This window comes from Erythrolamprus reginae, chromosome Z (assembly GCF_031021105.1).
Source record: "Erythrolamprus reginae isolate rEryReg1 chromosome Z, rEryReg1.hap1, whole genome shotgun sequence".
Taxonomy (NCBI): domain Eukaryota; kingdom Metazoa; phylum Chordata; class Lepidosauria; order Squamata; family Dipsadidae; genus Erythrolamprus; species Erythrolamprus reginae.
The window spans coordinates 60801057-60826768 of record NC_091963.1 but is presented as its reverse complement, the minus strand read 5'-3'; the positions used below and the strand labels follow the sequence as shown (position 1 = coordinate 60826768).

General features: G+C 38.7%; 1 protein-coding gene across 1 annotated transcript in view; it reads left to right on the top strand.

The window, feature by feature from the left end:
• CNTNAP2 (contactin associated protein 2) overlaps positions 1-25712 on the top strand; it is a 653718-nt gene that overhangs the window by 14126 nt on the left and 613880 nt on the right. Inside the window, exon 2 of the mRNA XM_070766812.1 lies at positions 19960-20079. Coding sequence (XP_070622913.1) covers positions 19960-20079 — 120 coding nt within the window. The remainder of the gene's footprint in view (positions 1-19959; positions 20080-25712) is intronic.

Genomic DNA, 25712 nt, shown 5'->3' with positions numbered 1-25712 from the left:
GATCTACCCAAATATAGCTTATGGCTCCCAACTTCAGAGTCCAAAATTAAATCACTCATTGGCCAGCTCAAGACTAAGAAGGACACAGGAGCTGACTTCATTTCAGCTGAATTATTAAAGAAAAATTTGGAGTGGTGGATATCAGTTTTGCATGCACTATTCACTTATATAGATTTCATCGGCTATGTCCCAGAAGGTTGGGATTTGGCAATTCTCCCAATTTTTAAAAAAGGAAAGAGAAATGACTCTGCCAATTACAGACCAATAGGTTTGCTAAACATAATCAGCAAACTACATCAAACACCTCCAAGGTAAACTAAAGGAACTGTTGGATATTGATAACTTGATCGCTGAAGAGCAACCAGGTTTAGAGAGTGGTGAAGCACTACATATCAATGATTACTTCTTCTTCATCTGATTAAATACATATCAAATAGACCTGTGTACACCAGTCTTATAACTCTCAGGGCAGCCTGTGATATAGTTACTAAGGTATGGGAGAAACTGGAAACTGCCTCATTCTTTATTTATTATGTGCGCTACATACTAAAATATCCCTCAAAGTGAAATGTAATATGCAAGGGTCCCTCTCAAAGTCAGTTAAAACTCAAAGGGGGTTAAACAGGGGTGCTTTTCAACTTCTATATAAACAATCAGCTTCTTCTGTGGTAATTTTGAACTGCTAACAAGAGCTTACAAAACATTTGTCAGACCAATCCTAGAATGCAGCTCGCCTGTTTGGAACCCACATTGCATATCTGACATCAACACAATTGAGAGAGTCCAGAAATATTTCACAAGAAGAGTCCTTCATTCCTCTTCTCACAACAAAATACCTTACTCCGCCAGATTTGAAATTCTTGGTTTAGACAACTTACAACTCCGTCGTCTCCGTTCTGACTTAATTATAGTTCATAAAATCATATACCAAAATGTCCTACCTGTTAACGACTACTTCACCTTCAACCGCAACAACACACGAGCATGAAATCGATTTAAACTAAATGTCAACCACTCCAAATTTGACTGCAAAAAATATGACTTCAGCAACAGAGTAATCAATGCCTGGAATGCACTACCTGATTCTGTGGTTTCTACTCCTAACCCCAAAACCTTTAACCTTAGACTATCTACAATTGAACTCTCCCCTTTTCTAAGAGGTCTGTAAGGGTCGTGCATAAGCGCACCACTGTGTCTACCGTCCCTGTCCTATTGTCTTCTTTTGTTACTTTTTATCATTACTTATCTAATGTTTTATTTGTTCAAATTATCACCCTATAATTGTTTGACAAAATAAATAAATAAATAAATAACATGGTAAAATGGTTAAACACACCAATTCCCCCCTGCCCAAAATAGGTGATCGAAGCATCGACCTGCTGCTTTATGCTGATGATGCTTGGATCCTTTCCAGGACATCAGTAGGCCTTAAAAGAGCCTTGAAAGCTTGTCCAGTATTGTAATTACAATAAACTACATAAATTATGAGAAAAATAAGATGATAACCTTTGCAAAAAGGTTTATTCATGGTAATTACAGTAGATGGCCATGAAATAGAGCAAGTAACTACTTTCAAATACCCAGGAGTGGTCATTCAGGCCAATGGTTCAAGAAAAGCACATGGAGAATATGTGGTTGCCTTCGGCCAAAGATCAGCAGGGCCATCCTTAAATTTTTCCACACAAGGGGAAGATATTATGTCCCTGCCACAATTAAGCCTTTTCTGGCCAAGTCCCTAGCACAGCTTTTTTAAGGGACCTTGCTTGGATCATCAGCTTTGTGTTTCAGACCATTGGAAAGAGTTCCATCCAAATTTAATAGATAAATTCTACAGATGCCTCGTTACGTCTAAAATGCACTTCTATACCTGGAGACATAATTGACAAAATTTGAAGCAAGAATCTGTATAGTGTCCTTAAATCTGTATCTAAAGCTTAACTTCTTTCCGCAATGTCTTGCCCCATTAATCCTCTGAGACAAATTATCCTTGTCATGGATCTAGGCTGGTGAGTCCAGCCTTCCAAACTAGGCTTCTCCCCAGCTTCAATACTCAAGATGTGCTATGACCTAGCAAGTGACCAAGATAATAACTTAAAATATGATTAATCAACAGAACCAAGAATAAGAGAGAAATTTGGGAATCCAAGTAGTTAAAAAAACCAAGTATTGGGGAATACTTATATCTGCAAGATGTGCAACATTAAAAAAAATGATAATTATGTGACATTAAGTAAACAAATAGCGAATAAATTGGAGAATTGGAATAAACTGCCAATTTCATTTTTAGGAAGAATCTCAGCTATTAAAATGTCCATACTTCCCAAAATACTCTTCTTATTTCAACGTATCCCAATCTAATAAGATAAAAAATATTTTCAGGATTTATATAAAATGATAACCAAATTCATTTGGGCAAAGAAAAAAGTGAGAGTGAAATTAAAAGATCTGCAAGACAATAGAAGACCAGGAGGATTTGGAATACCAGATATAGAACTATACTACCAAGCAGCAGGATTGCAGTGGATCACTGAATGGATAACATTAAAAAATACTAGATTATTAACTTTAGAAGGACGTTAATTGCAAACAGACTGGCACAGCCTTTTATGGTATGGAAAGCACAAAGTACATTCATATTTCTACAATCACAAAATTAGAGAATCTCTCCACAAAATCAATCAATCAATCAATTAATTAATTTATTTATTTATTAGATTTGTATGCCGCCCCTCTCCGAGGACTCGGAGCGGCTTCCAACAAACAATACAGTTTACAAATTCAATGTTAAAACAGAACACATTAAGAAACCCTTATTAAGCCCCGGGTTGATGGGCGATCACGTCGGGTGGGCGAAGACATCACTCCATCTTCGCCTGGCCTTTTCCTTGCTGCAGGGTGCATATTTGTGCTTTGTCCAGACCCGGAGGGTTCGGCATTGAACAGCGGGTCTCCTGCAACCCAAGGGGCAGATTGCCACTGCCCCAAAGGGGAAGGAAAGCCCCACGGCTGCAGCAATGGAGAACCATGCCCCAGCGGCTGCAGGGACACGGCCATAATGATCGGTCACACGGAGGAAGCTAAAGAAATACCGAAGAAGTCTTAGAAAAGCAGATCCACAGAAGGAAGAAGAGAAAAAGCACTCAAAAGGTAATTTTTTTTTGTACCTACTATTGGAAAATGAAGATCTTGAAAGCAAAAGGCTAAAATTAAGAAAGTTTATAATCTAGACTGAAATCCTTCCACAATATAAGTACGGCCGGATCTACTTCTCTTTGTCTTAAAAAGGGAAAATGTATATACTTACATTTTAATTAATATATATTGATCTAGGACTTATAAAAAATTTAAAATTTTCAAATATCTTGACTGGCAATTTTAATAAACAATTGAAATGAATTTTTAATTTTGACAACTCAGAAGAAATCCTGATAGATGTTTTAATTCTTTTTAACAAACTATCAAATTAAAATCCTTTTCTCGGACCTTTTATTTTTTTTCCTTTTTTGAAATTGGACTACAGTGATCCCTCGAGTTTCGCGATCTCGATCTTTGCGAAACGCTATATCATGATTTTAAAAAAAATTAATTTAAAAAAAACCACTTCCGTGTTTGGCTTTGGGAGTCAGCTGGGAAGCGGCGCGGCTGTTTTAAAAGGTCGCAGCCGGCCTGGGGGGCTTCCCAGCACCCCCCCGAACCCCCAACCTGGGTCTTCCCGGCCGCCCACGCAAAAGGGAAACCCCGGCTCCTCGCTGATGCCCGCCGCTCGCCCGCCCACCAGCAAGAGGGGGAAGACCCAGGGAAGGTTCCTTCGGCCGCCCAGCAGCTGATCTGCTCGGTAGCGCAGCAGCAGCGAGGAGCCGAATCGGGGTTTCCCCTTTGCGTGGGTGGCGGGGAATGCAAACTCCACCATCTACACATGCGCGGCCATAGAAAAAAAGGGCGCGCATGCGCAGATGGTGTTTTTACTTCCGCAACCCTACATCACGAAAAATCGATTATCGCGAGGGGTCTTGGAACGGAACCCTCGCGATAATAGAGGGATCACTGTATATCAGACACTTATAACTATTTATAATTAAGAAAATAAGAAGAATAAGACTTGTATTAATTTGGAGGCATCCATTGAAGGACTATTTTTCCTGATGACAAGAGTGTAGGGATTAAGTTTAAAAAGATGGACTAGAATTGTTTTACTTCAGTTCTTCCGGATTCTATATCTTTTGAATTTTATATCAGCAACGTAATAATTATATAGATTTTTTTCTTTTTGCATTTCTCTGTGGATTGTGGATTTTGGACTTATTTTTGGACTTATTTTCTATATTTTCTGCTTGACAAAAGACTGAGAATCAAGACAGAGTATCCTGGAAGAAATTTAAAATCTGTTTTTTTCCTTTTTTCCTTTTATTTTTCTTTTCATATTTTTAAAGCTATTGGAACTATGTTTTTTCTAATTTTTATTTGTATTTTGATATTAGTATTTTTCTTTTTTAAAATTTTTAAATCCTTAAATTTTTAAATTCTTTCTTTCTCATATTTCTATATTCTTATACTTTTATATTATTATATTTTTTCTTCATACTTAGGTTGTTTTTTCCCCCCCGTATTTTTTAAAGTTAAATTTCACACTTAAAATGTGCTAGAACTCCATTCTCCCCTTCCCCTACTTGGTGTATCCCCCTAAGCTAATAACATAGTAAAGTGTTTATTGTATAGTCAAGTAATTTTTTTTCTTTCTCTCCTCCTTTTGTATTATCCTTTTTTCTTTATTATTTCTCGCTTTGCCTCTTCCAAATTTTGCCAGTGTTATACTTTCTATCCTTTTCTATACTCTATTTTTTAAATACATAGTAAGCACTTGGTTCGTTCTTTTTCTTTGCTTTTCTATTTCTTTACTAAATATTTTTATAATATTATTAAAATTGATTCTTAAGGATTGTTAAATTTCTTTTTTTAAACAGTTTATAATTATTATTTTAATTATAAAGTAAAAGAAACTTTACTAAGATATTGTACATTAAACAGCAAACTTTTGAGATATGAAAGGTTCCTACAGGGCACAAAGCGTGACTTCTGTTACAACAACAACAACTCGAAAACAAGTATCAACTCCAACTCCCACTCCCACTCCAAAGGTATCTCCAACATCATCACCTTCACAACAAAGAACAATAACAACAATGCTAGCCAAGGAGAAGGAAAAAGAGAAGGAAAAGCCACCAGCTGAACCAAATCTTCAGTCTATTCAAGATACCTTAGCTGGCATCCAAGATTTTATGCAGAAAACACAAACACAAACTAAAATTCAACTAGACACAAATAAAGAAGAAGTAAAAAAATACTTTGAAGAAATGAAACAAGAGATGAAGAATGAAATGGGTACTTTAAAAACTGAACTTAAGGAAATTGACGAACTTAAAACTGAAATGAGTGAAGTTAAAGGGTGCATGAACGAGATGGATGAAACATGAAAGTAATACAACAGAATTTACAGGAAAATGAAAAAGAATAAAAGCAACAGAAGAAAGAGTTCAAGATATAGGACAAAAGGTGGAGGAATATGAAGAACACAATTATGCGGCCTGTAGAGGCTTTGATGAAGCGATAACCAACCTGGAACTTCAATCAGCATCTCATGGTTTGAGATTTCAAAATATTGAGGAAGAAAAAGATGAAGATTTATCCGCAAAGATGGCAGAGTTAATAGGAGAAATACTGCAAGCAGATCCACAAGAACTTATCAGAGAGATAGATGAAATTTACAGAGTCCAAACGGGCTATGCAAGATGACACAACTTACCAAGAGAAGTCCACATTAAGTTTGCAAGAGTAATCAAAGATGACATCTTAAAACAGGCGAAAAATCAGACATGGAAACACAAAGGGAAAGATATCACAATTTTGAAACAAGTCCCAAAGAGGGTAAGAGAAAGTAGAAGAGGGTATTATTTTCTTACAAGTGAAAAGACATCAAAAAGATGTCTTACATCAAAAAGAATATAGTCTTCCGATGGTTGGTACAAGAAGGGCTTACCCTGACTTGGCAAGCAATGAAAGTCAAGATAGAGAGCGTGGACGAAGCAAGAGCTTTTTTTGCCCAAAGTGGACTGAGTAAAATTGACCAACCACAGATAGAACTCAAGGATAAAGAAGACGTGCGGGGAGCAACCAGTAAGGATGGGTGAGAAACACAAGATGTCAAAAAGAAACAACCAGAAGCACAACCAGTAAGGATGGGTGAGAAACACAAGATGTCAAAAAGAAACAACCAGAAGCACAACAACAATTGGTCCTAGACAGTAGATTATGTGAACCGAAAGAAATAAAAAAAATACTATAAATAGAAATGTCACAAGATTTGAAAATCTTTTCAGTTAACGTTAACGGTTTGAATAATCCTAGGAAAAGAAACCAAATATTAGCTAAACTTAGAAAACAAAAAGCTCAAATAAACATTCTACAAGAAGTCCATATTAAAAAATCAAAGAGAAGCCTTCTCAAAAACTCTAAATTGGGAAAACTTTATACTAGTTTGGCGAATCAAAAGAAAAGAGGGGTAGCAATGTATATCGATGAAATAATTGAATCAAAACAAATATATAGTGATAGTGAAGGCAGAATTTTAATGGTATAACTAGCGTTAGAAATGAAATCTCTTGCAATTATTTCAATTTATGTACCAAATGACAACCAAAAACAATTTTACAAGGAATTGCATGACAAAATAATAGAACAAGCAATGGAAAAATATGATAATTGTTCTGGTTTCTGGTAGAAGTTTAGTAATTACAAATAACTCTCATTAAATGCATCATTTCATGAATAAAGCAATTCCATTTATTTCTCTGCTCTCTTGTACTTCAACACATTTCCGACATCAATCGGTCCGTTATTTCTCTTCTAGCCGCATTCCTCACATTCTTTTTCCTGCTTAACTTAGACCAGATTTATTTTCTAACTACATAGCTATAGAAAACCAGCCACGCTGACTAAATACAATACAAAATACTTCGACTTACTTTAGCGTAGCGAAAACCCCCTCCATATTTCTGTTCGGCAATGTTGAAACTCCACCCTTCTTGTCCACTAGCCCCCTGATGTGCCAATTACCTCACTACAATATTTAATCCATTCCTCTCCTTAATATCTTCTTCCAGGCCTTTGCTCTCTACGTTTCTGAATTCTTCTGAATTTAAGATTAACCCAGTGTGCATCTGATTCTCCCTCATTAGATCCTGAACTCATAGCCCCATCCTGTGGCTGGCCTCCCACCTGTTCTACTACCTGTAACCCCGGGGCCCCCACTACTTCATAAACACTATCTGAATCTGAGTCCTCAATATCTTCATCATCCTCCAACTGATCAAGAGTATGTAAAACAATAATAATAGGTGATTTTAATGCGATCTCAGATAGTCAAATGAATTATACAGGGGAAAAAAGGAGAAGAAAAAAAAGGTAATCTTACCTACAACATTTTGGAAAATGAGTACAGAATTGCTATTAAAAGATATATGGTGTGAATGCCACCCACAAAACAAACAATACACTTTTTATTCTAATCCTCATAAAACTTGGTCCAGGATTGATATGGCCTGGGCGCCAACACATACGATGGAAAAGATCAGAGACATTGAGATTGAAACCAATAGCTGGGCAGATCATAGCCCTTTAGTCATATACTGGAAAGGTAAAAGAAAAGTAAACAACTGGCCAATGAATAGAAATATTTTACGTGACCCCAAATATAAAGAGTGGATAGAGAAAGAATTGGATGTCTTTTTAAAAATAAATAAGAATAATGATACTACCCCACAAAACCTCTGGGACACAACAAAGGCATATATACATGGGTTAACAATTTCCTATATGGTAAAACAGAAGAAAGAGAAGAAATTACAATATGAAGGGCTGGAATTAGAAATGCAAAAAAATGAATATGATGAAAAAGTTAAAAATCAGAGGGATGTATTAAAACATAAAATAAGATTGATAGATCAAGAATCAATGGTGGAACAAATAAAAAGAGCAAAACAAGAATATTTTGAACATGCAAATAAACCAGGAACATGGTTGGCATATAAACTTAGAAAAGAGAGAGAAAACAAAATTATTAAAAACTTAATAGATAATAAAGGCATAATAAGACATAGAATAGATGAAAAAAGGAATAGCATTAGAATTCTACAGGGAACTATATAGAAAAGAAGAAATAAAAGAAGATTTAATTTTTGATTATTTAAGTACTGTGAACTTACCGGTATTAACGGAAGTTCAACAACAAAAATTAAATAAACCTATTACAGAAGTAGAACTACGACAATCTATTAAAAAATCAAAAAAATAACAAAGCTACTGGCCCAGATGCAATATCTACAGAATTTTATAAACTAGATATTGAAATATTATTTTTAAATATGCTAGAAATATTTAATCAAATAATAGCAGGTGGTAAACTACCAAAAACATGGACAGAAACTTTAATACACAAAGTGGGAACATTTTCATATCAATATTTGCTACCAGGTTTAAAAATATTATAAACGGAAAAATACATGAAGATCAGAATGGATTCTTACCAGGTAGACAAATTAAAAATAACTTAAGAACAATAATAAACAAATGTCACTTACATTTTTAGACGCTAAAAAGCATTTGATAATGTTGATTGGAATTTTATGAAAATACAGTTAAATAAGATGAATGTAGGAACTAAATTTTTTAATATAATTGATGCAATATATTCCAATCAATCAGCTAGAATTAAAATAAATAATGAACAGACAGGAAAATTAGAAATACAAAGAGGAGTGAGGCAAGGATGTCCAATATCACCATTATTATTCATACTAACACTGGAAGTGTTATTAATAAAAATAAGAGCAGATAAAGAAATAAAAGGGTTGAAGATTAAAAAAGAAACATATAAAGTACAGGCCTTCACAAATGATGTAGTTTTTATAATAGAAGATTCTGTAACATCAATTTTGAAGTTAATAGACCTCATAGAAGAATACGGGAAAGTTGCAGGTTTGAAAATTAATAAGGAGAAGACACAGATATTAACAAAAAATATGACCAAACCACATATTAAAAAATCTTGAAAACTTGACAAACATGAAAGTTACAAAAAAGGTGAAATATTTGGGGATATGAATAACTTCCAAAGCTATATCTTTAAAAAAGGACGACTATATAAAGTTGATAGGACAGATTAAAAAGGATTTGGAAATATGGAACAACTTGCAGTTATCCCTAGTTGGGAGAATTTCCACAATTAAAATGAATATCCTTCCTAAAGTACTATTTCTTTTCCAAGTTATTCCAATCAATCCTGGTCCAAACTTTTTTAAAGAACAAAACAGAATAACAAAAAAAAATTATATGGCAAGGTAAGAAACCAAGAATAAAACAAATTTCATTAGAAGACCGAAAAGAAAGATAGGTCTTGGACTCCCGAATTATTTATTTATTTATTATTTAGATTTGTATGCCGCCCCTCTCCGCAGACTCGGGGCGGCTCACAACAAAATAAAACAATTTATAACAAATCTAAATTATAGTTTAAAATATTTAAAAAGCCCATTTACTAAACAAACATACATACAAACATACCATTCATAAATTGTATATGCCCGAGGGAGATGTCTCAGTTCCCCCATGCCTGACAACAAAGGTGGGTTTTAAGGAGCTTACGAAAGGCAAGGAGAGTAGGGACAGTTCTAATCTCTGGGGGGAGTTGGTTCCAGAGGGCCGGGGCTGCCACAGAGAAGGCTCTTCCCCTGGGGCCCGCCAACTGACATTGTTTAGTTGACGAGACCCAGAGAAGGCCCACTCTGTGGGACCTAATCGGTCGCTGGGATTCGTGCGGCAGAAGGCGGTCTCAGAGATATTCTGGTCCAATGCCATGAAGGGTTTAAAAGTCATAACCAACACTTTGAATTGTGACCGGAAATTGATCGGCAACCAATGCAGACTGCAGAGTGTTGGTGAAACATGGGTATACCTAGGTAAGCCCATGACTGCTCTCGCAGCTGCATTCTGCACGATCTGGAGTTTCCAAACACTTTTCAAAGGTAGCCCCATGTAGAGAGCATTACAGTAGTCGAACCTCGAGGTGATGAGGGCATGAGTGACTGTGAGCAGTGAGTCCCGGTCCAGATAGGGCCGCAATTGGAGTCGAGGTCCGCCCAGATCTGAGCAATTTTAACAGCGAAAAACGTGTTAAAATCCTCGGCACTACTCTGTAAGGGCTCCCCAGCTCCCCTCTGGTTGAGTTTTCGGAGAGGGGCGGCATATAAATCCAATAAAACTTGAAACTTGAGAAGGGAGCGGGTCACCCTGAACAGAGCGGCCGGGCGGGATTCTGCTGATGCAATCAAGGCGGCATGATACATGCATCTTGCCGCCTTGAGCGCCACTTTGTAAGTCTTAATAAAAGCTCTTACAAATGTTTGATCGGATTCAGACTTACTCTTCCTCCATCGCTTCTCTAGACGTCTCTTCTGGCGTTTCAATTCCCGGAGCTCCTCGTTGAACCATGGAGCTCTACGAGGTCTAGCGCCACGCAGAGGTCACAAAGGCGCAATCCGATCAAGAGCCTCCGCTGCAGCCTTGTTCCAGGCCTCCGCAAGAGACTCCGCCGAACTGTGGATGAGTTCATCTGGAATAACCCCAAGCGCCGTCTGAAAGCCCTCTGGGTCCATCAGGCGTCTGGGGCGGAACATCTTAATTGGTTCCGCCTCCCTGCGGGGAAGGATTGGAGCCAGGAAGTCAAGCCATAGTAGAAAATGGTCTGACCATAACAAAGGCAATACTTCTAAGCCCCTTAGTCTCAGACCATTACTCAATTGCTCAGAGAGGAATACCATGTTGGGTGCGTGTCCTCCCTCGTGAGTCGGACCCTCTATTACTTGAGTCAGGTCCACGGCTGTCATGGTGGCCATGAACTCCTGTGCCAGTCCAGAGGCTTTGCCGAGTGATGGCAGGTTGAAGTCCCCCAAGACTATAAGTCCGGGGAACTCCACCGCCAACCTGGCTACCTCCTCGAGTAGCACAGGCAGGGCTTTTGACACGCAGCTGGGAGGCAGGTATGTGAGAAACAAGCCCACCTGAACCCCTAAGTCCAACTTCATCAAGAGAGACTCGCAACCCGTAATCTCTGGAGCAATGAGTCCACGTAGGCAAAGGCTCTCCCTGGCTATAATAGCCACTCCTCCCCCCCTTCCCTGGGGTCGAGGTTAATGCCATATCTGAAACCCGGCTGGGAAAATTTCAGAGAGAGAGGAACTCCTCCCTCTGGGCCCAGCCAGGTTTCAGTAATACATGCCAGGTCGGCCTCCTCATCCAGGATTAAATCCCGGATGAGGAGAGCTTTATTTACCACCAACCTGGCATTGAGCAGCAGCAACCTGAGCCCAGGGCCAGAATTACACTCATCACCAGTACCCAAGGTTGAGCTCACTCAAGGGATTGTTATTAAGCAACGATCCCTCGTTCCCCTGGAACGGCTAACTCCGTGGCCCCCGCCATATCTGCCTCTCCCCAGCAACACCGGAATATTCTGACCCTCTGTCACCCCAGAGATTAGTGCCCCTTCCCCTCCCACCTCTCTGGCGTCAGGTGGGCCAAATCTGTCATTCATACTGTTTCCAATTATCTCATTCATGCCATACTCCCACCCACCCCAACCTTCGCACTCATACCAATCATTCATCCCATGCACAATATTATATCTACCCCAGTCATCCATTAATTAAGAGACCCCCCAGTAATATTAAAAATGAATTAAATTACTAATAATTAAAAACACTAATAAGATATATCACAATTAATAAGTATAAAATAGAGAGTAGAAAAAGTTCATAAATTAATAATTGGTAATATAAAATCAGATCTTAGTTATTAATTAATCATCAGTCAATCGATCAATCCAGGTATGATGTCCTTTATAGGTCTTCTATGAATTGGAAGTTATATTATCAAGCCACCTCTCTAACATGGACAAAAGAATGGTTAACTCTTGAAAATCGAAGAATACTTAATTTAGAAGGACATGACTTAATGCTTGGCTGGCATGCTTTTATATGGTATGAAAAACTTAAAACCCCTTCATATTTTAAAACTAATATTATTAGAAAAGCATTAATAGATGTTTGAAATGAAATAAGAAAAGACCATTTCTTAGTAATGCCAGAATGGATTTCACCAATCGAAGCCATTTCACACCCAAATCTTTTGGAAGATGGTAAGATATGGAAATATAGAGATTTATGGGATAACCAATTCAAATTAAGAACTAAACAAGAATTGCAAGAGATAGGAGTCGATATAGATTGGTGGCAGTATACACAGATAAATTTCAGATATCAAAAGGATGTTAAAACTTATATTTTTAAAAAAGAAAACAATATACTTGGGAAATTATTGATTATTGATTCAAAATCAAGGGAAATTAATTGGAAAGTTATATAAATATTTAATAAGCCATAAAACGATAGGCTGGATATTGAAAGATAACATGATTAGTTGGTGCAAAAATTTGGGAAAGGAAATAAATCTGGAAACTTGGGAAAAGATATGAACATATAACTGGAAAATAACAAAATCAATTTCCTTTAAAGAAAATCAAATTAAGATGTTTTATAGATGGCATCTTCCACCATACAGGATCTCAAAAATGTTTCCTAATATTTCCCCTCTCTGTTGGAAATGTAACAAAAGAAATTGGTACATATTTTCATATATGGTGGACCTGTCCTGAAGCTAAGACTTATTGGAATAATGTAGAAAAATGGTTAAAGGAAATAACGAATAAGAAGATTTAAAAAAGTTCCGGAATTCTTCCTATTAGGCATTTGTGATACTAAATATAAAAAAGAAATATATTATTTAATAATTCATAACTTAGTAGTGGCAAGAATTGCGTTTACGCAAAAATGGAAAGACAAGGAAATACCAAAAGACGAAGAAGTATTTAAAAAAATTATGGAATGTGCAGAATTAGACATGATGACAAGACGGTTAAACAACCAAACAGAAACAGAGTTTTATAAAATTTGGGAAAAAGTGTACAATTGGTGGAATATTAAAAAAGTGTTGAAATAATATATGAACAAATTTTTAAACATTTGAATTTATTAAATCAAATAAATGATATATTGAAGTTTTAAGGATAGATGTATATTAAGAAATTTAAAGGATAAGTTTATTTAGAGTGAGTAATTGATTTTAAATATTTTATTATATTGTTAAGTTAGATATAATGAAGTAGATTTTAAATTAAATAAAAGATATATTGAAGTTTTAAGGATAGTTTATATTAAGAAATTTAAGGAAAAAGGGGTTTTTTTTAGAGTAAGTAATTGATCTTAAATAATTTAATATATGGTTAAATTAGATACAATGAAGTAGACTTTAAATTAAAAAAATTCAAAACTAGAATGTTATATTGATATTTGAATTGATTGTAACTGTAATACTAAAATGGAAATTTTGTTTTTTAAAAAAACTATTTTTTATTATATTACAAAGATTAAAAAAGAAGAGCAAGTATATATTGTTTTACATCATTATTTCAGAACATAATCATAATTATATAGTTTTTGTGCTTAATTTCTAAGTACTTTGTACAAGTATTTCATATTGTTTCAAAGCGTAATCATCATTATGTCATCGTTAAAATTAAATTCTAAACTTTCTATACAAATACTTTATACACTATTGCCCTTCATTGCCCCCCTCCCCCTCTTTGAACTGTTTTGTAACAGTTCCAAATTTCTTTTGAGTATTGGTGTACGGCATATGGGGGCCGCAGTTCTTAAAGCTTTGTTCTGTCATACACTCTATCTAGAATCAGTTTGGATTGATCTTAATATCAAATTATTTGATAATTTTCAGAACATACTGTTTATTCACTATCATTATTGTTCTTATATATCTTCTTATTTTAATTTTAATTTTTTCTCTTTCTTTCTTGTTTCTACCCATTCACAAAATTTATTCCAAATTTCATAATATTTTGAATCTTCTTTATTCTTGAGATTTTGGGTTAGTCTGTCCATTTCTGCGCAATCATATATTTTTTAATCATTTCTCTTTCTGATGGTGTTTCTTCTTTTTTCCAATTTTGTGCTATTGTAATTCTTGTTGCTGTGATTATGTGCTGAATCAGATAATAATGATCTTTTTTAAGTTTTTAATTTATTATGCCTAAAAGAAAGGTCTCTGGTTTTAATTTTAATGTGATTGTGGTAATATCGCAGATCCATCCTTGAATTTTTTTCCAGATCTTTTTTATATGGGGACATGTCCACCATAAATGAAAGAAAGTCCCATTTTTGTTATTGCACCTCCAACAATTTGGCTTCAGGTTTGGGTATATTTTAGCTAATCTCGCTGGGGCTAGGTGCCATCTATAGAACATTTTTTGTATGTTTTCTTTATATGGTACCGATTTGGTTATTTTAACACTTTTCCACATTTGTTCCCATTGATCTAAATATATATTATATCCTATGTTTTGGGCCCAGCTAGTCATGTTTCCTTTTACTATTTCTGTTTCCATTTTGTACCCAATTATAAAATTGTACAGCCTAGTTATAAAAAAAATTTCCTGGCCTAATAGTAATTTGTCTAATAGACTGTCTTTTTCCTGGATTCCGTTGTTTTTTTTTTTGGTCTTTATTCCATTTTGCCTGAATTTGCGAATATGGCCACCAATCAATATTAATATTTTGGTCTTGTAATTTTTGTCTTGTTTTAATGTTTCCTTTCTCATCTAATATGTGGTTATAGTTTACCAGATTTTGAATTTGAAAAATATTGGGATGTGTAAGGGCTTCCAAACTGGAGTACCATCTTGGGATTTTGTGATAGTGTTCTTTTTTAATCTTTGTCCATGTTATCATTAAAGAGTCTGTTAGCCTATAGCATGGAATATTGAGAGAGAGCTTATTTGCATATTGGTACGTAAATCAGTTCTTGGCAGTTGGAAGAATAGAATTCTTGTGGATTCGTATGCTGACTGTTGGTGAATCTGCATCATAAAGTGCAGATGTATAGAGAAATATAGTTATACTGTCAAGTTGTTTATTTGTGTAAATATGAAACCAGTTCAATGAGAAAAGAAGAAATAAAAGCACAAGATTTATATTGGAGTCGTTATATCTGTATCACAATATACATAATATCACAGTTCTGCTATGAAGAATCTCTGCTGTATGAAGTGAAGAACATCATATATAACCATAAATAACATACAAATCCAACAAGACTCTACTCAAAAAGGGGATAAATCAGCACCTAAAAACCATTAACTTATTGGACCCAAATCAGCATGGCTTTACTGAGGGTAATTCATGTAAGACTAACCTCATTGATTTCTTTAACTATGTCACAAGGGTGTTGGATGAAGGTGGTGCTATCTGGACTACAGCAAAGCTTTTGATACGGTTCCACATAAAGAGTTGATAGATAAATTAGTGAAGATTGGACTTAATCCCTGGATAGTTTAGTGGATTTGCAGGTGGCTGAAGCATACATATCAGAGAGTTGTTGTTAATGGGGAGTATTCTGAGTAGAGCCTGGTTACAAGCAGTGTGCCACAAGGGTCTGTTCTGGGTCCTATTCTTTTTAATATGTTTGTGAGTGACATAGGGGAAGGTTTGGTAGGGAAGGTTTACCTATTTGCCGATGACTCTAAAGCAGGGGTCCCCAAACTTTTTACACAGGGGGCCAGTTCACTGTCCCTCAGACTCTTGGAGGGCCAGACTATAAAAAAAAGATGAACAAATCCCTATGAACACTGCACATACCTTATTTAAAGTAAAAAACAAAATGGGAACAAATACAATATTTAAAATAAGGAAGAAGTAATAAAGTAATTAAGTAATTAAGTAATTTATACTTCTTTATTAACAAGTAAATTTATACTTAAATTAAAAAACTCCCTCCATTTCTCCTTCCTTCCTTCCCTCCTTCCTCTCCACTTCTCTCTTCCCTCTCCCTTTTTTCCTTCTCTCTCATTTGTTTCATTTTCCTCTCGTTCTTTCCCTCCATCATTTTCTCATTTTTCTTTCTCTTTCTCTCTCTCTCACTCTCTTTCTATCTCTCCCTCTTTCTTTCTTTCTCTCTCCCTCTATCTCTCCCTCTTTCTTTCTCTCTTTCACTCTCTCCCTTTCTATCTCTCCTCTTCTTTTCTCTCTCCCTCCCTATCTCTCCCTCTTTCTCTCTCTCCCTTTCTCCCTCTCTCCCTCTCTTTCCCCCTTTCTTCCTTCCTTCCCTCCATCCCTCCCTCCCCTCCTTCCTTCCTCTCCATTTCTCTTTCCCTCCCTCTCTTTCCCTTCTCTTGTGGGCTTCATTTAAATATTTTTAGCCTACCAAAACACTCAAAAAGTGAGGTACTTGTGCTTCTACTTTCTTTCTTTCTGTCCACTTCTCTCTCTCTCTACTTCTCCAGCAGGCACTGCCTCCACGTCCTCCCCTTGGCTCTACCCCCACAGCAGCTGCCATTGGTGCAGCGACAGCAGTGGCTCCTCTTGGACCAGGCCCCACCAGTGGGTGCCACTTTCTGTGCAACTCCAGCCTTCTTCTGCCCCAGATAGCGTGGCCACCTTGCCATTGACACAGGTGGTATGGACCGCCCTGTCCCCCTTCAGGGCCTCTTTGACAGGCCTTCCCAGTAGAGGTGCCACGTCTGCTTCCCCGCGCAGCTCTGCTCACCCAAAGCCTGGCATTGACACTTGAGAGCAGGCTTGGGGCTCTTGACATCAGCAGCTGCTACGGTGCTGCTGCTGTTGTTGTTGTCGTCACGGCAGCTGCCCTGTGCCAGCCAGAGAAGCCGGCTGCCCAGGAAAGTGGCGCAAGAAAGTGGTGCATTTGAAAAGCGTGCATTTGAAAAGCGTGCCGCTTTCCTGGACAGCCGGCTTTTCTGGCCAGCACAGGGCAGCTGCCGCAACAACAACAACAATAACAGTGCCATGGCAGCTGTTGACGCTGAGAGCCCCGAGCCCGCTCTCAAGCGTCAATGCCAGGCTTCGGGCGAGCAGAGCTGTGCGTCGGTGGGGGGAACAGGCGGGGAGAAAGACACGGCGCCTTTGCCAGGAAGGGCTGTCAAAGAGGCCCTGAAAGGGGACAGGGTGGTCCCTGCCACCTGTGTCAGTGACGAGGTGTGCTCGCCTTGTGCCACAAGGGGGAGGTGGTGGAGGTCAGGGGTTTGCAAGCGGCTGCCTCCCACGGTTTTTGAATCGCCAATCGCCTTTTCCTGAATCTCCAGTCCACTCACCACGGAGGAAGAGGTGAGGAGGAGGGGGCCAATTGCAGGCCTGCTTTTCTCCCCACCCCTTGCCTCTCCACCTCCTCCTCGCTCAGTAGCCAACTGTGGTGAGTGGACAGGAGATTCGGGAGTATATTATATCTATTGGTAAAATATTGTGTGCTGCTGTGGGCTGGATAAATGGCCTCAGTGGGCCGCATCCATCCCACGGGCCGTAGTTTGTGGACTGCTGCTCTAAAGCGTGCAATAGGGTTGATATTCCTGGAGGTGTTTGTAATATGGAAAATGATTTTGCTTTACTAGATAAGTGGTCAAAGCAATGAAAACTGCAGTGTAATGTTTCCAAATGTAAAATAATGCACTTGGGGAAAAGGAATCCTCAATCTGAGTACAGTGATCCCTCGATTAGCACGGTCTCGATTAGTGCGAAACGCTGCAACACGGTTTTTCAAAAAATATTAATTAAAAAATACTCCACGGTTTTTTTGCTATACCACGGTTTTTCCCACCCGATGACGTCATACGTCATCACCAATAGTCACTTCTCTGTCTCTTTCTCTTTCTTTCCTGTCATTCTCTGCTTCAATCATTTTCTCATTTCTCTTTTTTTCTCCCCTTTTTTCTATCATTTCTCTCTCTCTTTCTTCCTCTCTCACACTCTCTTCCTCCCTCTCTCATCTCTTTCTTTCCTTCTCTCTCTTTCCTTCTCTCCCCCCCCCTCCACTTGCCCACGAGAAGAAAAAAAGCAACCTCTGCCGGGCAGCTCCCCTTGTGCCCCCGCTTTGTGCCTGCCTCTTGTCCCTCTCTTTTGGGGATTTTTTTTCTTTTCTGTCTGAGTGCGTCTGTGTGAGCGCGAGAGAGGGAGTGCGTGTATGTGTGTGTGTGCCTGTTGCGGCTTGGGCTGGTTGGCCTCGGAGGCGGGAGAAGGCGAAGAGGTAGCAAGCGGGGAACCCGGCGGGGTGGATGGCGGCGGCGGCGTGTGTGTGTGTGGTGGCCGCCTTCAGCTTGGGGTCGCCGCCGGCGTGCTCGAAGGACGCGCCGCCACCCGCCTTGGAGCCCTCGAAAGCCTTGTCGTCTTCTGTGCTCTGCTCGCCGCTGCTCTCCAAGCGGGGCGCAGCGGCTGGGAGCGCGCGCCTTTTCTCCCCTGCGTGGATCCTGGCTAGCCGTCGCGCCTCTCTTGAAGATGGGGAGCCTGGCGACGTGCTGTTTTCCCCCACCAAGGACAATCGGGGTAAACTCTTTTGGTTGGGAACCAACCAACCGGCCCGGTGCTCTTTTGGCTCTCTTGGGGTTTCCCCTTTGCCTGGGCAGCAGGAAGACCCAGGGAAGGTTCCTTTGGCCGTCCAACAGCTGATCTGCTCCGCAGCGCGGTAGCAGCGAGGAGCCGAAGATGGGGTTTCCCCTTTGCCTGGGCAACGGGGAAACTCCATCTTCGGCTCCTCGCTGCTTCCGCGCTGCGGAGCAGATCAGCTGTTGGGCGGCCAAAGGAACCTTCCCTGGGTCTTCCCCGCTGCCCACACGCAAACTCCACCATCTGCGCATGTGCGGCCATGGAAAAAAAAGGGCGCGCATGCGCAGATGGTGTTTTTACTTCCGCACCACTATAACACAGAAAATCGATTAGCGCGGGAGGTCTTGGAACGTAACCCCCGCGCTAATCGAGGGATCACTGTATTGAATTGGGAGTTCTGTCTTAGCAAAAACTTCAGAAGAGAAGGATTTATGGGTAGAGTTTTCTGACAGTCTCAAAATGGGTGAACAGTGCAGTCAGGTGGTAGGGAAAGCAAGTAGAATGCTTGGCTGCATAGCTAGAAGTATAACAAGCAGTAAGAGGGAGATTGTGATCCCGCTGTATAGAGCACTAGTGAGACCACATTTGGAATACCGTGGGCAGTTCTGGAGACCTCACCTACAAAAAGATATTGATAAAATTGAACCGGTCCAAAGACAGGCTACAAAAATGGTGGAAGATTTTAAGCATAAAACTTATTAAGAAAGACTTAATGAACTCAATCTGTATAGTCTGGAGGACAGAAAGGGAAGGGGGAGACATGATTGAAACAGTTAAATATGTTAAAGGGTTAAATAAGGTTCAGGAGGGAAGTGTTTTTAATAGGAAAGTGAACCCAAGAATAAGGGGACACAATCTGAGGTTAGCTGGGGAAAGATCAGAAGCAACGTGAGAAAATATTATTTTACTGAAACAGTAATAGATGTTTGGAATAAACTTCCAGCAGAGGTGGTTGGTAAATCCACAGTAACTGAATTTAAACATGCCTGGGATAAACATATATCCATCCTAAGATAAAATACAGGAAATAGTATAAGGGCAGACTAGATGGACCGTGAGGTCTTTTTCTGCCATCAATCTTCTATGGTTTTATGTTTCTAAATGTAGATTGAACAGTTTTTAAATATTCCAATTAATTTTTATTAGAGCCATATCATTTTTTGAATGAAATCCAATTTTACTGCCATCAGCAGATATTTCATTATTACTCAGGCAATGTGAAATATATTCATTATGTGAATTTTATTTATTTGTTTATCTTTTATTATTTGAGATGTTGTAGGAACTTGGATATTTAAGTATTATGTTCTCAATATACAGTTCTGTTTTGAAAAGTGATAGGGCAATAAACCCATAAAAAATCTATAAAATGTCATGCTTTCTTGTTTTTCAGAAAAATGTGAAGAACCTCTGATTTCCAACTTAGCACCCTCCTTCTTCAGCAGTTCATCATCTCTGTCATCTACATCAAATAGCTATTCACCAGGGTTTGCCAAACTAAACAAAAGAGGAGGTAGGACTTTTGATTTTAAAATCTTGAATTATTGTATATTATATTATTATATACTCTGCATCACACACACACACACACACACATACAAACATATACTTTTTAAACTAAAGGAGGAAATTACTATATTTATACCATTAATGTAATACCATTCTGCTAAAAAATTAACAAAAGCTATAAAATCTCATAAGCGATAACCATAGTGGTTTAAAAAAGGAAAATAAAACTGAAAAGTAGTATTATAATGAGACTGTCCCCAAAAACATTGATCAATTTTTTTTGGAGGGGGATGGTTTAATTTTATTTGCAAAAGAAATACAGTCATACCTCGTCTTACGAACCTAATTGGTTCCAGGGGGAGGTTCGTAAGACGAAAGGTTCGTAAGACGAAACATTGTTTCCCATAGGAAACAATGTAAAGTCAATTAATCCGTGCAACCAAAAAAAAAACCCCCGCAAAAAAAACGCTGCCGCCTGGCTGTCACCTTTTTAAACAGCCTGGGGGCTTCTCAGCGACCTCCTGAATGCCGAACACCAAACCCGAACTTCCGAGTTCGGCGTTCGGGAGGCTGCCGAGAAGCCCCCAGGCTGTTTTAAAAGATGACAGCTGGGCGGCGGGGCTTCCCAGCAGCCTCCCAAACCCCGAACTTTTGCCGAACTTCCGGGTTCGGGGTTTGGGAGGCTGCTGGGAAGCCCCCCAGCCCAGCTGTCACCTTTTAAAACAGCCGGGGGGCTTCCCAGCAGTCTCCCGAACGCCGAACCCGGAAGTTCAGGTTTGGCGTTCGTAACACGAAAAAAGTTCGTAAGAAGAGGCAAATTTTTTCTGAACCCCGGGTTCGTATCTCGAGTTGTTCGTAAGACAAGGGGTTTGTATCTTGAGGTACCACTGTATTAATAGACAGTTTACAAAGCCGGGGTGGTGCAGTGGTTAAAGTGCAGCACTGCAGACTCCTTCAGCTAACTGCTAGCTCACCACCAGCTCAAAGTTGACTCAGCCTTTCATCCTTCCAAGATGGGTAAAATGACCCAGATTGTTGGGGACAATATGCTGATTCTGCAAACTACTTAGAGAGGGCTGTAAAAGCACTATGAAACAGTATATACGGTAAGTCTAAATGCTATTAATGCTATAATTAGTCCATATAATACTATAAGTAGCAAATAATCTGGATAGATCTTCAATGAAGTACTTCAATACTTCAGTAAAATTGACTAACTAGGAACAGATGAGGGTAAGCAAATTGTTGTCCTACTGTAGCTTGAACCTGGAGATGATCTCTTACTCAGCACTTCCCAAATGTGCCAAATTGTCTCCCCTGAGATATGCCGCATAAATTTTGCTCATTATATTGAGAAAAGCAAGTAATCTACTGTTGGAGTGTTTTTCTTGAAAGTCACCAGTCAGTGGTTTGGCAGTAATAAAAACATATGATGAGACCCCACCTTCTCAATAGTACTCTCTAATTATTATTATTTTTTTTAAACTAGATACCTTTCCCAATGCTCTGTAAACACTTGCAATGGAAACAGATCAAGCCAGTTAACCATGACCTGTGCCACAACATTTCAAATCTTCCCTCTTAAAGTTACTGAAAACAGTCAACATTCCAGCTAAGACATGTCAGTGAGTGCATTGGAGAGTGCATACACACATTAAACTATCCAGAATCTCCTGAGTGAATACTAATGTTCTTTAGACTGTGCTAGCTGTTTCTTTGGAACAAGTTTCAACTCAAGTAACTTATCCTATTGTTTTTGTGCTATTCTAGATGCTGAGTGATTATTTAAATTTTTCTACAGTTAGGGGGTTTTGTTCTTTCTGAGGCAAAGAAAACGATGCCTGATTTTCATGTGAAAACAATTGAATAATTATGCTGGCTTCCTCTATATTCAATTACTCCTAGTTTACCTATACATTTTGAGTTACTTCTGGCAAGGATTTATTCTCCCTAGGAGGTTGGAGCTAGCATTCAGATAGGCTTGCCTTTGTCCAATCACATTGACCACATTGACCTCATATTCTGTAATAGCAAAAGCACAATCTATGGTCTGCATGTAAAAGAACCTTTTTCCAACAGTGATCATAGTATGATTAACTTCAATCTCAATCTACACCAGGATAACTTTCACCTGTATAATGTGTCACCTAAGTACAATTTTAGGAAAGCCAACTATAAACTCATAGATGCCAATCTCTCAATTCTTGACTGGCAAACTATATTTTCTAACTGCAACACTATTGATGATTTCTACAACACATTCTTACTACAAGTTAAAAGACTTATCAGACTACATGTACCACTAACTTCAACCAGAAGAAAAACAAAAAATAACTTACCTGTCTCAATAAGGATACTACAAACCAAAAAAAGATCTCTCTGGCGTAAAAATAAAAAAGGCCAAGTAACCAACTTCAAAAGATGCTACAAAAGCATTTGCCAAGAAATAAAAGCAGAATGTCTCAACTACCACAGCAAAGAAGAGGATAATCTCCTTCACACCAAATCTAACCGAGCCTTCTACATAGAAACATAGAAGACTGACGGCAGAAAAAGACCTCTTGGTCCATCTAGTCTGCCCTTTTACTATTTCCTGTATTTTATCTTAGGATGGATATATGTTTATCCCAGGCATGTTTAAATTCAGTTACTGTGGATTTCCCAACCACGTCTGCTGGAAGTTTGTTCCAAGGATCTACTACTCTTTCAGTAAAATAATATTTTCTCATGTTGCCTTTGATCTTTCCCCCAACTAACTTCAGATTGTGTCCCCTTGTTCTTGTGTTCACTTTCCTGTTAAAAACACTTCCCTCCTGAACCCTATTTAACCCTTTAACATATTTAAATGTTTCGATCATGTCCCCCCTTTTCCTTCTGTCGTCCAGACTATACAGATTGAGTTCATTCAGTCTTTCCTGATACGTTTTATACTTAAGACCTTCCACCATTCTTGTAGCCCGTTTTTGGACCCGTTCAATTTTGTCAATATCTTTTTGTAGGTGAGGTCTCCAGAACTGAACACAGTACTCCAAATGTGGTCTCACCAGCGCTCTATATAAGGGGATCACAATCTCCCTCTTCCTGCTTGTTATACCCCTAGCTATGCAGCCAAGCATCCTACTTGCCTTTCCTACCGCCCGACCACACTGTTCACCCATTTTGAGACTGTCAGAAATCACTACCCCTAAATCCTTCTCTTCTGAAGTTTTTGCTAACACAGAACTGCCAATGCAATACTCAGATTTAGGATTCCTTTTCCCCAAGTGCATTATTTTACATTTGGAAACATTAAACTGCAGTTTCCATTGCTTTGACCATTTATCTAGTAACGCTAAATCATTTACCATATTACAGACCCCTCCAGGAATATCAACCCTATTGCACACTTTAGAGTCATCGGCAAATAGGCAAACCTTCCCTACCAAACCTTCCCCTATGTCACTCACAAACATATTAAAAAGAATAGGACCCAGAACAGACCCTTGTGGCACACCGCTTGTAACCTGACTCTGCTCAGAATACTCGCCATTAACAATAACTCTCTGATGTCTATGCTTCAGCCAGCTTGAAATCCACTGAACTATCCAGGGATTAAGTCCAATCTTCACTAATTTATCTATCAGCTCTTTATGTGGAACCGTATCAAAGGCTTTGCTGAAGTCCAGATAGGCAATATCCACGGCACCACCTTGATCCAACACCTTTGTGACATAGTCAAAGAACTCAATGAGATTAGTCTGACACGATTTGCCTTCAGTAAAGCCATGCTGATTTGGGTCCAATAAGTTATTGTTTTTTAGATGCTGATTTATCCTCTTTTTGGATAGAGTCTCCATCATTTTAACTACAACTGATGTCAAGCTAACTGGCCTGTAGTTACCAGCTTCTTCTCTACTGCCCTTCTTGTGGATAGGCACAACACTGGCCATTCTCCAATCCTCAGGAACATCTCCTGTTAACAGTGATTTGTTAAACAAATCAGTCAGGGGGATAGCAATGATAGATCTGAGTTCTTTAAGAACTCTGGGGTGGATGCCATCTGGACCCATTGCCTTATTTATCTTTAATCTTTCAAGTTCTTCTAAGACATCGGCTTCTAAGATCACTGGAGCTGAATCCGTACAGCTGGAAGCAATGCTATATCCCTCTATAGTATTATTATTATTTTGTAAGGTGTCTTTTGAGAAAACTGAACAGAAGTAGCTATTGAAATGGTCAGCGATCTCCTTATTCCCATCAATGTATGTATTATTCCCGGTACTAAGCTTTGTGATGCTGCAGTTTTTCTTCTTCCTATCACTAATATATCTGAAGAAGGTTTTATCCCCCTTCTTTACAGATTTTGCTATTTCTTCCTCTTTTGAGGCTTTAGCAGCATATATTATCTGTTTCGCCTCCTTCTGTCTCATTTTATACACCTCTCTATCAGCTATACTTCCAGACTCTTTATACCTCCTTTAGCAGCCTTTTTTTCATTGACTATAGCCCTTACATCATTGCTAAACCATAGCGGTTTCTTCTTCCTTTTACCTTTAGTTACTTGCTTTACATAAAGTCTTGTGGCTTTTAAGATGGCCTTTTTTAATACAGTCCACTGGGTGCTTGCTCCTGCCATTTTATCCCTCCCCTTTAATTCATTATTTAAATATTCCCCCATTGCATTAAAATTTGTTTTTCTGAAATCCAATACTTTGGTTGCAGTATAGGATTGCTCACCATCAGTTTTTACATCAAACCACAAACATAGATGGTCACTGCAACCTAAATTTTCTCCCACCTTGACCTCTGAAACCCGATTCCCATTGGTAAAAACTAAATCTAGAATATTCTCCCCTCTAGTTGGTGTCTTAACTAGGTGTGCCATAGCTGCTCCTGTAAAGGCCTCTACTATATTCTTACTTTTGCATGTAAGGGCACTGGGGATATTCCAGTCAACATCAGGCATGTTGAAATCACCCATAACCACAATATCTCCCTTTACTGCCATTAGGGTAATCTCATCCACCATCTTGTTGTCATGTTCCTCAGATTGCCCTGGAGGCCTATAGATCACCCCAATTCTAATGACAGAACCGTCTTTATTTTGCATGCAAATCCAGAGGGTCTCCAGATCTTTACATGTATTTTGAATTAGTAATGTTTTTAGACTTTCTTTAACATAAATGGCTACTCCACCTCCCCTTCTCTCTATTCTATCCTTCCTATACAGTGTATATCCTGGTATGGATATTTCCCATTCATTAGAATCCCTAAACCATGTCTCAGTTATGGCAACCAGATCCAAATTATCTCTAGATATTATGGCCATTAACTCACAGAGCTTGTTGCTCAAGCTTCGAGCATTTGTGTACATTACCCGAAGAACATTATTTTTCATTATTAGTTTGCCCCTTATCATCAGCAACTACATCTATTTTATTTACAGCTCCCTTTTCATAAGCTTCCAGAAACTGATGTATCCTCATTGGTCGGGGACAGAAATCCTCCACATCTGGTACATCTCTGTCCCCTTTACCTAGTTTAAATGCCTGTCCAAAAAAGTTCTGAATTCCTCACCGAGCACCTGGGCACCTCTGTATGATGGATGCAAACCATCCCTCTTAAACAACTCCCTATTAGACCACCTATTGACATCAT